This window comes from Glycine max, chromosome 8 (genome assembly GCF_000004515.6).
Source record: "Glycine max cultivar Williams 82 chromosome 8, Glycine_max_v4.0, whole genome shotgun sequence".
In the NCBI taxonomy this organism is placed as follows: domain Eukaryota; kingdom Viridiplantae; phylum Streptophyta; class Magnoliopsida; order Fabales; family Fabaceae; genus Glycine; species Glycine max.
The window spans coordinates 8,127,047-8,141,735 of NC_038244.2; the positions used below are offsets into that span (position 1 = coordinate 8,127,047).

Genomic DNA, 14,689 nt, shown 5'->3' on the forward strand with positions numbered 1-14,689 from the left:
ACTTTACCGTCATCCAATTATTCATATAATTATTACCTAATAATGTAAAAAAATTATATTCACAATCTATTGAAATTAAAATCTTTATTTTAGATAATATTATTTTAATAATTAAAATTTATTAATAATAAAATTTCAAAATATGCATTCAATACCTATTTAATTACTAGTTTATTTTATACAAAAACTAATTTAATTTAAAATTTCGAAAAAATGATCCTCCTCGTGCATTTGTATTTATTACTGAAAATCCATATCGATAACATAAGTGAAGTCCATTTAAAAATAAGTAGGCTGAATCTAGCTAACGTGTCAAAACTCAAAACACTAATTATAATTAATTAACTTTAGATTCACTGAGGTCACTGGCACGTGTTTCAGCCATTCAGGCCAACAAGTGGTGCTGCAAACATTATTACTGGTACTAGTGGCAGTATTCTTGTTCGTATCCGAAGGAAAAAAGAAAAGTATTTCTGTTCGTAGTCCCACGTAAGGATAGATATCATCAGGGCTGTTTACGGATTAAATTGTATCAGTTTGAAGAGAAAAATTATTTAATTTAATTATTTTGATTTAGTTAATTTTTATTTAAACGTTTAAATTTTTAATTTAATTTTAAATAATTTAGATTAGATTGATTTTTAGTTCTAATTTTATTTTTAATTTTAAATAAAATTTAAGATATATGATAAATGTAATACAAAATAATTTAAAATATCAAGTATTTTATTTATACACCATTATATAACTTATAATATAACATTTATCCATCTTAACTTAAATAATTAGTAAAAATATTTTAATTAAACAATTTTTCATAAATAGATATAAGTTATATATATATATATATATGATAGTTTTATAAATATATAAGAAATAAAAATAGAAATAAGATATATTATAAATTTATGAATAAAAATATATACATATTTATGAGTTTGATTTTGATCGGTTTTCAATTTTTTAATTTATTTGATTTTTGATTTTTTGGATCGATTTTTTTTGTTTATATTGAATTTGATCTATTTATGAGCATCCCTAGATATAATTAGTCTAATGTAAAAAAAAATACAAAGGTAAAAGAAATGTTAAATTAGCATTGTTAATAGAGAGCATTAACAGGTAATTTGGTGAATAAGTAAAAAGCAGGTAATTCATTCGTATATTAGTATCATCCTAAATGGAAATTAACGTCCATTCTATATTGAGTAGAAAGATTTTTCTTTTTTAGAAAGTAATAAATAACTGATAAAAAAAGAAAGAGAAGATAAATTAGATAAAAATAGAATGGAAAGAAGAAAAAAAAGGTAGATGTTTATAATTTGTCTATCAATACCCTTATTAAAAGGGAAGAAACAGTAACCGAAGCAAAGAAGTGCAGTTTTATGAAAGAGCACACACAAACAACACTGCTTAACTTTGTTCCTACTTCATACACGGTAGACTAGACACTTACAGCTTCATTACATCCAAAGCCATTTTCTTCCTTCTTTTTTGTTGTTTTTTTTTTCGTTTTCAAATAAAATTGGAACGGCAAATGTGGTGCAGTGGATCTTATGCAGGAAACGCCCACTATGGTAGCCATCCTGCCATGTAATTGCTCATGCTTGGGCCTGCTGTCACCACTGATACTGGATCAGGCTGATACCTGCACTTGAACAAAATCATTATTAAAAAAAAATTGGAATCTAAAAAACTTTGGCCAAAAATGAAAATGAATTCTAATACCATTATAGTTATGCTAATCAAATCAACCATCTCATGTGACCTCACATCTTTACTAATCATATTTACACCAAATTTGTCATTGATGCATTTATCTACCTTACTAGTGAATTAACCATATTTTTGGGGTGAATAGTGAATTAACCATTTGATACAGTTTACAAGAGTAATTAACAGTTGTCAACTGTAAAGTGATCAATGATTGAGTCAATTAGCAGTGAGTGCATACCCAATTTGTAACGTTGGCTCACACTCCATTTGTTGAAAGAGGGCTTCACCATGAGTTTGAGCTGGATTCCTGCCATATCCCATCTCTTCAACTCCGGGATTCAGTTGGAGTGGATTTATTTGATACCCTTCCAACTGCTACACAGCAGACAAAAACATTTATACCCATCAATTTTCGATATCACAACATCAGTCGTATCTTATAGCAATGTTTTGGTCTTGCATAATTCTTATCCTTGGTAATTTAACTTAATTATATGAACCATATACTTTGTGGGATGATGCATATTTACATATATAGGTTGATGAATTCTAAGTTTCTAACTTACCCTTTGTCTGAGAGACCTGTTAGCCTCACTTAGCAAGTGCTCCTACACAAGTGACATATATAAATTGGTGAGCAAAGTCAGGTATTGCAGAAGATGGTAAACGGGGGCAAAGGAAAGTAAAATTGTTTTCATGCATACCTTGCGTTGAAGATCAGAGAGCTGATCCAGCATGAACTGGGTCTGTAAAGGAAACAAACTTAACAAAATAAATTACATATACTACATTTTTACTTCGAAATTACACATTTTGAGATTGATATATCTATAATTAGAATTATGTAACCGAGTTTCTCTTCACTAATCAATAGAGAAAGAACAGTAATTTCCTTGTTAGTTAATTATCCCTTTCCATTTTAATGGTAATAATGTGCCCCCAATACTCGTATTTCCATTTCTTGTATTACTCAGAGCATTAAATGAGCTTTGACCATATAGACATAGGGATAGTTCAAGATTGGGCTCGTAATATGTTCCTAGATCAATAATTTCATATCGTAATTGGCAAAAGTTGGAAACTTGAGTACCCTTGTTGATCTTATTTGCTTCAAGGACGAATCTAGCTGCCTTTCAAGAGACTCCAGCTCTTTGCTGCTTAAAGGGCCAAGATCTTCTCCCATAAGGTTCCTGGGAGGGTAAAATTAGTTAAATACAACATTGAGATGGGTATTTATTTTCCACACTCTTATTATTACATCTTGCACTTTTATAGCATTTCAAAAAATTTATTTCAAAATATAAATTTATATTTTAGAATAAATTTTTTGGAATGCAAATTGAGTTGCAGGATAACAGTGGAATTGTGGGATACAATAACCACTTCGATGATATATAGAATCAACCAATAATTATGAGCCATATTATTAAAAGGCGCAATAGGGCATCCGTACCTCTGGGACCGTTGTAGGGACTCATAACGTGCCTTCAGCTTCAAGTACTCCTGTTGACTGCTTAACTCCTAGAGTCGTGGTAGCAAAATCAAACTTTATATATATAGTTAAAGGAACAAACTATATAATTAAATTAAGGAACATATATATATATATATATGTATATCGATTCTTTTGATGTTTTTCCTTAGTGACCTGGACAACTTCATTCAGTTCGGGTATTATTCTACTTGCACACTCTAGCCACGCGCAAACCTCTCAGCCATGATAAACGGTTGGATAAAATATGTTTAAAGTCTTTGAAACATTATTAAATTTAGTTTTTAATTTTCTAAATAATAATTAGTTTTATTAGTTATAAATTTTAACTTTTAAAAAAAAGCATTATTACTTATTGATATTCTGACATATATATCTAACATGTTGCATTATGTGTCATCTCAAAATGATCTTTAACTTAATGTAAATAGATAAAAACTAGTTAATAATACTAATAATTAATATTTGTGAATAAAAAAAATTAACATGAATAGATATATATCACTCGATGGTGACATTTTTTTTTGAGGGATCAATGGTAACATTTAGAGACTTCTAAAAAAAATTATGAGAATTAAAACTAATATAAAATTAAAAGACTAATTACAATTAAATTTAATCATATATATAGTTACTAAAAATATTTGTATAATTCATAGCCAATAATAAAAAAAGCTTTTATAAAACATATATGCTAACATTCATATTCTAAGCTTATCGTCTAAATTTTGTTTATTGGCATTGCTCTAATGCATTTAGTAATCCAAGTTCTACTTCATTTATCTTTTTTCTAGGTTGAGGAATACCGAAAAAATTCAGCGTATTAAAGTTTGCAAAGTCGTTGAGCTGAGTAGAAAATACTAGAGTAAACAGGCATGGAATACACAAAAATTAAGGAACGGTTCTTTCACACGAGTTGAGGAAAAATTTAACCATAAGAATAAAAGATTTAATGGATTCAATTAAACAACTGACGTCGCAAATGATTGTTATTGTTAAATAGGGTTGTGTTACAATAATACTATAAGCATATTTGCAACAAATAAAATTATGCTTAAACACGTACTGGTATATTAGCATTTCAGATTAAAAAAATGTATTTATGAAATTATGCTGATATAAGTAACTAAAACATGATAATGACGGGATGGCGTGAATATATAAACATGCAAACACAAGTTTAGAACACAATTCATGAACATACACACTAAATTACGTTAATTTGAAATCAGTGATAACATAAGACACGTACGTAAATTAGATATACTAGTAATAACATAAGGCAAATTAAATCCACCCTCAAATTAAATTTTATTTTTCTACTTTTCCTCTCTATGCAAATAGATTTCAACACATAATACATTCAAATAAATGGGATCTGCTATAAAGTGTTTTACTAGTATTTCGTCAGGCTATAATTGGAGGCTCACCTTAAAAGCCCTTATATATGAAGGACATGGGCACCATATGCATGAATTTAGGAACTAGATCAAATCTATGTAATCAAATTGAAACTGTGTAAGTTATGAAACCTGATTTCCTGTATAAAACTAGGCAAGTGTATGGTGCTCGATATTCCAATATGATGATCCAAAAATCCTTCCAATTTCTCTGTTCGCCATACCTACCTCAATTACTAGATACTTTTTAGCCATTGCACTAAACGGGCCCAGATGACATACAATCAAAAATTCTTGTGTGGGAAACTATTTTTGGAGCAAATATGACATACAATCAGTCTAACTGCTCCAAAAATATATCTGACGAAACCGAAAACAATGAAATAATCTACTTTTTACTTTCTTTTTGCTTTGCAAAGTTACATAATGCAGCTTGCTATCACTGTAAGCTTTAAGTTGTTTAGGCATTAGACCAGAATTACAAAGAAGTGCTTGGTTTTTTTTTTTATGTATATGCTTTTGTTAATTTTTAAAAATATCACTTTTAAAATTTATGTGTCCTAGTTTGATATTTTTTTCTATTTTATTTTATTCATAAAACCAAAGCTCAATCACATTGATCCAGTGGATCCATATATATTGTGGATCTCACTTACTTTTTTAACATTATATCAACCAACAGTATATTAAGCAATTTAATATTTTTATAATTATTAAGAGTGTATTAACTGAAATAAGAAAAGAAGTCAAAGCAAACACATTGTATTTTGAACTTTTCTTCAAGAATCATACAATAAGCTAAATTAATTATACTGTATATTATGATAGTAGCTTTTCATGAACAATATTAAGCTTTATTTATAAAAAAAAAACTTTTTTTTTTCAAATCCCTGGATTATGAATTTGTAGTTGCGTTAGGTTATTAGTTAAACGTTTTACAGCACAACAAATTCAATTATATCAGTCAATGAATAAAAAAAAAACATAACTTATGTTTGTTAAAGAAAAAAATTACGATTTCAGTATATTTTTTTTTTATCTCCTTGAAACTATTTTTCAAGCTAGAACTATAAGGTGATTTTACTGCATTTGCCTGTTGTTTATATAACCAACAAGATAAACCTCTGATCAACCACGACACACTCCATATGTCGGCAATGCTAAATGTAATATAAAACAGTTATACCCCACATTAAGAATGATTATAGATTTATAGTAAAAAGTTGCAGGAGCCCCGATCCTTTGTAAGTAAAACAAAAATAGAAATGGATGAGGTAAAAAATCAGCCATCAAATTAGGAAAATTAAATGGGCAAAAAATGCATTTAAATACGATATAGATGGGACTATTCACCATTACCAAGGCTTCCCGTGTAGACACATTAGCCTCAGGCGCACCATAGTTACATTTCTGGTACCTCTCTAGCGTTTTGAGCATGCTGCACGTTTTGAGAAAAAATATATATTTGTATAATTAGATGTCAGAAGTGCTTAGTACTTACAAAATGATCCAAGATAATAAATTGATTAAAACTACATTCTAGAAATATAAATTATTGCTCAGTATCATTAATCAAGGAAAAATTATCCCATTTCTGAAAACATCTTTTTGCTTCAATTATGCTTTAAGTCCAACATCAACAAGAAAAGGGGCACACATATTTTCCAAGCGAAGAACAGGAACAACTTAAGTTAGAAATGAAAATAATTATGAGAAGAAACCCCATTTAGAAGCTAGGAATGGGAATGCTCCTTAAATATAGGACAAACCATAAGAGTTGCAGAAAATTGGTAAACGAGTTGGAGTGGAAAATCTTAGGACAAGTAAGTAATGTTTTAGTTTTAGGGCTACTATATCGAAAATCATCACATGACATCAACCTTTGAATTTTTTGACCAGGACCAAAGAAGGTCACCGGTGACAGAATTTAAGGGACCAATCCTTTATTTAGATGAGAAGAAAGAAAACAAGATGTAAGGAAAAACACACTTAAACTGGAGAAATTTTTTTAAGTTTTTTTATTCTATAAGTTTTTATTTTTGAATAAAAATGAAACAAAAATAAATTTTTAAATTCTCTTTCCTTGTTTTTTTTCTCTCTCCGTTCAAAGATAAAATTGTTTACACAACATTTTATAATACTATATTTTTCTCTATTAAATCAATTATTTTATCTCATAATTTTCTTATTTTCTCTTCTTATCTGTCTTTATTCTGTATTTGTACAAACTAATTATATTAATACAATTTCCCAATTATTGATGTTAATACAAATTACAAACAAATTGTACAAAAAGATAGTGTTGGATTAGTTTGACAATGAGACATGAGACTGTTTTTCGTTGATAAACGGGATAACATTCGGCCATCAAAATGAGTCAATTACAACAGTTATAGAAAAGAAAACTGGTGTCCTATGAATATAGGTGAGAGGTAAGATCATTTGTATGGAGTGTCACCTTTTAAACCCAGAAGAAAAAGGACGGAACATACTAAGTTACTAACAGAATTTTCGGTACAATAATCAGATCTGAGACGACCAGAGTTGCTTCCACAAACAAAATATACGAATTGAATCTTCGGAAGACGCAAATTAATTAACTATTTGAAACGCCAAACCAATTAACAGAAAGTGTCTGTCTATGCAGACAGGAATAATGAGGTGATTGAAAAACATGAATTTGGTGCTGATTTAACAAAAGGTCTCTATCATGAAAAACGTTCATCAAATGAAAAAAAAATATCTTCTGTCAGTAGTAAGTAGTAACATGGAGAAATAAATTAAGCAAACGATTGACTCCAAAGTGAAGAAAACCCCATCTTGCTCTTTGGTCATGATTGTGGATCGAAAACAAACAAGCCCCAGTTAATTAAGTATAAATTGAAGGGATTGACCAAAATAGAAAAGCACGCAAGCTAAGGCAAAACATAAAATAAATATTAAAAAGCTTTAAATGGGAGAATTAAAAATAGAACACTACAGAGAACGATAGATGATGAGAGGTGCAAGAGGAAAAAAAATAAATAGAAATAAAAAGAAACCCTAGGCCCCAGAGAGATGTGGATGAGATGAGACATAAAATATTTTTGTTTAGAAAAGGGGGCGTATTTATTTGACAGTGAATAAGAGATGAGTTACGTTGTTGGAGCGATTTTGAACATTGAAACCAAAAGCAGACTAGGAGCTAAAACTCCAAATGGAACAAAATAGTAATTGATTTATATGCTTCTTTTACACAACACCCTAATTACACCGAAAAGAGGCCTGATCCGAGACTCCAAAATTACTTTTGGGAAACGCTTTTGAACCAGATCTGTTTGACGGAGCAGAAAAACGGCAATCTCAAATGCTGGGTTTTGCACCAAAAGAAGGAAAGAAAGAAAGAAAGAAAGAGAAAGCTCAAGACTCACCTAAAAGCAATTTAAAATGAAAAAAAAAAAAAAGAAAGAACAAAAATAGAGTGGATACAATATAACAGTGATCCTCTTTTGCTTAATTTATTTTATGTATATATGTCTGTCTGAATGTTCGGGTTAAACGCGTTTCCAGTTGCAGATCTAACAGCAATGCGTTTGCAGAAACCCTCAACCTGCTAAAAACGCAAAGACATTTCACCGAAACGGAAAAACCCGAACAGTGGAAATTGAAAAATCCACTTTTCTTTTTCGTGTTTTCTCAAACAAAAACAAAAAAAAAAGCTGGGGAAACGCCAGCTGGCTGAAAACAAACAGCAAATATCAAACGGGGAGAGATTTGAAGATCTTTAAAGGCAAAAATAATAAGAAAGAGGGTTTTATTTATTTTTTTGTTATTTCGTTTTTTCGTGTAATTTGTTAACATTTTGGTGAATATATATCTATATATATATACCTTGAACTGCTGCAGAACTCGTACAGTTTTCCTCTATTGGAGAAGATGATGAGAGCAACCTCGGCATCACAAAGAACGGAAAGCTCGTAAGCTTTCTTCAAAAGCCCGTTCCTTCGTTTTGCAAAGGTCACTTGCCTGTTGATCTTGTTCTCAATTCTCTTCAACTCCACTCTTCCTCTTCCCATTTCTCTCTCTCTCTCTTACACACTCTAATGTCCAATAAAGGGAAAAACTAAAAATAAAAATTGGAATAAACCAAACCCTGTGAATATTTTCGTGGTCCGCTCGCTACTGCGTGTATGTCTTGTACACGCATATATATATATATTTATATAGCCACGAGAGATGGTGTCAATGAGCTTACATTAAAAATGTATACAATAAAAGGGGAATATTATATATTATGATTTGTATAATTATTATTATTTGTGTGAATGTGAGCAAAACCATCTTTATCAATGCCCTAATGCAAACTCCAAAATCAAAACCCCTTGTACCTGTCTTTTTCTTCCCTGCTATCATCCTCTGGTGTGTTTAACACACTGCTAACTCCATGACAATGACACGCCTAAGGAAATCAAAAGTTTCGTTTTGTAAGTGGGGAAGGCATTTTCTGCGAGCTAGCTACACGTAAAGTGGACCTAATTTTAATTAAGACTAAGGATATACTTATAATAATTTTTTTATAATTTATATTTGTTTTCTATCACATCACTGGCTTTATCTATTTATTTTTCTTTTTTATTCTCATCTTTATCTAAATTAAAATGTAAAATTTTATGTATGAGTACCATTATCAAATTTTGAAAGCAAACTAAAATTATTTTTTTATCGGCAAAATAAAATTATTTTTTTATCGGCAAAATAAAATTTATTAAACTTGGGTATAGGGGTATCGCAACCTATACACATAGTATAATGTCAGTGCCTTCAGTCCTACTACCAAATTTTATTCTATTCTATAAACATATTTTCATTGTCGATTCAATCTCTTTAATTTTATCAAATTTTCAATTGAGTTTTATCTTCCTCTCATCCACATTTTTTTGCTGGGGTTAAAGAGACTAAATTAATGTTATTAATTTGAAGTATAAAAATTAACTAATTCGTTAAATTAATTCATAAGAGGAAAGTGGGATTGCATTGGAGGGTAGCAAGAAAGCCATTGAAAGAAAACGCAGCAGCGATCATTTGTATAAAGTATAAACTACTTCCTACGTACTATATGTATGAAGTGCCATTCTAACATTTTTTTTTCTTCTAAATTTTATATTGTGTTATAGTATGAAAATAAAAATTACTCACTAGATTTGGCCTAGTGATGGGATTTGAATAGTTTGTACAAGATGAAGGTTTAAACTTTGTTGTTGACATTATACATAGAAAAATACAAGAAAAAAATTATTATCATCTTAAACTCTGTTCTTTAAAAAAAAAACAGTAGTGTTAAATAACTGTTTTTAAGAGATGAATAGTAATTACAAATAATTATAAGAAAATTATTTTACTAATCATTACTTTGAGAACAATGATTAAGAAATCAATAAATAAAAAATATAAAGAAATAACTATTTAACTTGCGTTTCAATTTTTTTTAAGATTACAATATTATAGTCCGTGAATACACATTTTCCTTTTGTGAATAAAGGAAGTAAACATTGGTAGGGAACCAAGAAGTCTAAAGCAGTTTGCTTGTTTGCCTTAAATTTTTCTTTAGCTCGAAGGCATGTGAAATGAATATTTCATTGTGAGTAATTATGAGATTTTCTTCCAATTAAGGCACCAAAGATGTAAAAAAATGAAATAGTTTATTTTTGTTTAATCAGTATTAGAGTTGCTTTTAATTTGATTTTTCCTGACTGAATGCTAACAACTTTTGCTAATAATAGTTTTCATATGAATTGGCGTTGAAAGTTAAATCTTCAGATTTAATTCACGCATTATTATTATTATTATTATAAGAATTGGATTAGATAAAAGAATGGTTAAATTTATTATTATTTTGTTAGGCTTATACCTTTACATATAATATTATTATTAATTTGCAGTAGGAAACAATATTCTATAATAAGAATGATTATTAAAATATGAAATAAGAACTTTTCAAAATCTGAAATTATGCAGCCACGCTGGGCGAGTAGTATCTCGCTGAGCAAGCAGTGCGCATTACAAACAAAGCTTCTTGTTGGGCAAGTCTAACTCGTAGGCCGAGTCCTCCAGAACTGACTTCCCCAGTAAGCGTTTATTTCAAGTCATTTGCTTAACGATGATTTGTTGCTCAAGGTGGCACATATAAGTCACAAAGAATACATTCTCCTCCCTTTTCCTATTCTTAGGTAGAAACTCCATGAAAAGCATGAATCCATGAAGGGACTTCTAAACCATTGTAGAGGAAGTGTTTGTGAACAAGGTAATAAAGGCTCTTAAAAATCTATCGATTTCTTCATGGCTTTCTTCCTTGATAATCCATTCATGAAGAGAGATATTCACTTGCAAGCACTTCTCACACTGTTTTAGTGCTCTCTCTTCAACTTTAAGTGTCTTTCCTTCATCCTTTTCTCTTGAATTATGCTCTTGGTCAAGACTTTGCTCATGTGCTTTGATCTCTATTAAATTTTCTTCCCTTATGGCCAGAAAAGACCTTTAATCAATTTGTTGTGCTAGCTTCCCAACTTGAACTTTTAGATTTATAATTGACTTTTCATTAACTTAAAAGCTAGCTTGGGAAACTTCAATGAATTGAATCAGCACATTTTCAAGATTGGAGAGTCGTCTATCTTCTTCTGGTTGATGATGAGGGTCTGAGTCTTGCTCCCTAAAATTTCCCTCAAACTAGAGATTACAATGGCCAGTTGAATGTTTTGCTCCATAGAGAACATTAAAAGTTTGCCAAACATTGACCCTCAACTGCTTGAATTCAAGTTGCTCAGACAACTTCTCTAGTTGATTACTAAGAAGTCTTTGTTGCGTGAGCATAATACTCCAAGAATCCTTTATGTATCAATCTAGAGTTCCTAAAAGATTCTACTTTGCATACATGAACTCCAAAGAAACATGAAGGACTAGAGTACCAAGGGTAAGACAAGATAACAACTTAAAAGGAATTAATGAGTGAAAAATAAAAGAGTGAAAGAATAAAGAATCAATGCTTAGAATATGAAAATAACACAAATTGCCTAATACAAGAAACAAGTCCCCGACAACGGTGCCAATTTTCTTGTTGAATCCATAGCAAGCGTATCAAAGTATTGTGCAAATAATATAAAATGGAAAGTCTAAGTATTGTATCCACATGGACTTGTTTGCATCAAGCTATTTGTGCAAATTCAACAACTACGCAATGGATAATTTGGATTTTTTTTTAAGATGATTAAAAACAATATATGAAAATAGAACAAATAAAAAGTGAGCAAAAACACAAACAGTTGGTGGGCAATAGGATTCAAATGCAAATTAAATGAAGTGTTGGGGATTTAGATACAGTAAGCTAACAATCTTAGTAGTTATAAAAGTTTATTTATCCAATGTTCATTTTAATCCTACCTTAACCTACTATAGTGCTCTAATAATGATATCTCATGTAAGAGTGCCTAAGTTACTTAATTCAACTCCTAATCCTTTAACAGGTCAAGTTAAACCACTAGGATTCAAGAACAAAGGTTTATCAAGGTTAACAAATGTTATTCTATCCCTAGACATAATACCCATTGGATAATATTTTCAAATCTTAGTCAAAAAGCATTTCCCAATGTTAGTTTAACTATGAAACATGTTCATATGGTTGATCACTAGTGATACTAACAAACATCATCTATCCCTAGATGAGACATTCATTAAATGTTATATTCAAAACTCAATTGTCAAGCATTTTCCAATGACAATAAAAACAAAGAATTGAATCTAAGGTAATCAATCGTAAAACAAACAATAAAAATGGAAAGAAGTAATAACACATGAATAAACACCGAATAAATATGAAGATTAGCTACAAAGAGTAAACTTAGTACACCAATCCCTCACCAATGAATAAACTAGCTTCTCATCGTCATGAGAGGCCTCAAAGTTACAAATGAAAGGGAGAAAATGAAGGGAAATGGAAAATGGAGCTAGATGGAAGCTTCGGTCACCGCACAACCTTAGGTTTATGCCCCTTCTTTTGCAATCCCAAGAGAATGTCTTTTTATATTGGGCTCAAGGTCTTTATCTTGTCATTTCAGAGTACAGTTTATTTGTTGGGCAAGACCAACTCTTTGGACAAGTTCTTTACGAATTCTAAAAGACACCTTAGATGTGAATTCTTCGACGATTAAAATTCTGAATGTTTTTTCTCCACTTAGTGGTCCTTACTCGCTAGTCAAGTTTTTCCTCATTAGACAAGTTCTTATGATGACTTAGCATTTCTTGTTCACTCTTGAACAGCCATGTGACATTGTATATACAATTACTATCCCTAGATGAGTATAGCTCGTTGGGCAAGACATAGTGAATGACATCTTCAATTGGTGCTTCAAAGCCTTGAAAAAGAAAAAAGAGTAGAAACTAAGAGAAAATAATTAAAATTTTATTTATAATCTAAGATTCTATAAAATTCTATTTTCTAATTAAATTGAGACTAAACCAAAACAAAAATTTAAGAAAAGTAAATAATTATTAAGTTATTTGTAATTCAAATGAACGTATGCACAATAATTATTAATTATTTATGGATTATTCATTGGTACGACATATTTGTTATCAATGGATAATCTATCATAAATTATTAACATGTTTTTTGAAACAACAGAATTACTACCAAAATTTTATCCGTTGAAAATTCATATTTAGCGATGGATTTGTGTGCTTACCAACGAATTTTGGTTATCGGTACGTAATTAGACTTTTTCTCGTATGAGTCAAGTTTGAGTTTGGGAATCAGGAATTGAAAATTATTTGTATTCTCAAATTTACTTTTTTCCCTCCATTTAAATTTCGGAAGAAAAAAAATCTAGAACTAATTATACTCCTGCACTCTGATATTCAATAAAATTACACTTAGTATTATTTTCTTTTTCGCATTACTTTTGATTTCTCTTTATCTACATAACTGCTTGAAATATTCAGGGGTGTTTGCGTTAATTAATGGAAAAGGTATACATATGTTTGTTATGGTATTATGTAAATTGAGGAAAGTTTGTGAGTGGAGTAAAAAACAAAAGGATACTGAGTGAAATCTTAAATTAACTTCAAGAGGTGCGAGGAAAATATGTCCAAAAATTTAATCTCAAATTGATTAAACTGAGATTTTTTAAAATTAAAGTTGAGGTGAAATAGAATATAGATGAGGTACTCAAAGTTAAACATTTTTTGGTCATGTCAAAGATAAATAATTACAAATTTACAGCATACCTTTTTTTTTCTCTTTTCTATAATAAAATGTGGTAGCATAATGTTTTTTGATAAAACACATAAAATTAAAGAGAAGATAAAATGGTTTACAAAATGACATATTATAAATGATTCATTAAAACCAATTATGCTTAAACTATGCATATTCTTTTTCAAGTTATACTGACTTTATAAGATTAACTTTCTTAAACATGGAACAACATATTTGGATTCTTTTCACAAATAACGTCTCAAGAACTTCAACCTTTTTCATTATGCAAGCTTGTCATTCGTCAACCCTTTCATACAAGTTTCGGGGTTCTTTTGCCATTGTTTCTTTCTAAGTTTGAATGGAGATCGAAATACAAGTCTGACACGTCTGTCATGTAGTGATTGACATTATCTCTCTGCTTTACCAACATCTTGAACTATATATATCTTGGGGTTATTCAGAAGAAATAAAAGTTGAACAACTTCTTTTGTTTAGTTGTAAACTCGTAATGCATTTTTATTTGAATAATTAGTCTTAAATATGATTTTGTTCTTTCATATTTTTTTAGTTCATGATAAATTAATAAATTTTATATTTGTTTCTTGATAAAAAAAATTATTTATAATTAGTCAGGATTAAAATAAAATTTATTTATTTATCATGAAAGAAATACAAAATTTATTTATTTATTAGAAACTAAAACAAATATCAAAGACCAAAAATAACATTATTATTTTATTAGAAACTCAACACAAAATAAAATTTATTTATGAATCATTTTTCTAGGATATGTCCCTTATATAATTAATCCAAATTGAATTTTGGGATAAAAAATATGTGTAAGCCTTACCGTTA

General features: G+C 29.6%; 1 protein-coding gene across 4 annotated transcripts; it reads right to left on the bottom strand.

Moving 5' to 3' along the window:
- Positions 1–1,299: 1,299 nt before the first annotated feature.
- Positions 1,300–9,063, bottom strand: LOC100778931 (agamous-like MADS-box protein MADS4). Of its 4 annotated transcripts, none has more exons than XM_006585067.4 (8): positions 8,479–9,063; positions 5,962–6,046; positions 3,170–3,237; positions 2,807–2,906; positions 2,421–2,462; positions 2,283–2,324; positions 1,955–2,088; positions 1,300–1,648 (listed from the first exon to the last, which is right to left on the bottom strand). In XM_006585067.4, exons 1-8 carry the CDS (start codon positions 8,661–8,663, stop codon positions 1,573–1,575), a joined length of 732 nt encoding a protein of 243 aa, XP_006585130.1. In that variant the 5' UTR covers positions 8,664–9,063; the 3' UTR covers positions 1,300–1,572. The 4 variants fall into 4 exon arrangements, with proteins under 4 accessions (XP_006585130.1, XP_006585129.1, XP_006585132.1 ...); XM_006585066.4 differs by having other exon boundaries at positions 1,955–2,091; positions 8,479–9,060; XM_006585069.4 differs by having other exon boundaries at positions 5,968–6,046; positions 8,479–9,046.
- Positions 9,064–14,689: the final 5,626 nt, after the last annotated feature.

Coding starts and splice junctions, on each gene's coding strand:
- LOC100778931 (XM_006585066.4), bottom strand. CDS start 8,663: ATGGGAAGAGGAAGAGTGGAGTTGAAGAGAATTGAGAACAAGATCAAC. Junction 6,047..8,478: donor GAGTTCTGCAGCAGTTCAAG/GTATATATATAT, acceptor CAAAACGTGCAG/CATGCTCAAAACGCTAGAGA. Junction 2,907..3,169: donor TCCCTACAACGGTCCCAGAG/GTACGGATGCCC, acceptor TTACCCTCCCAG/GAACCTTATGGGAGAAGATC.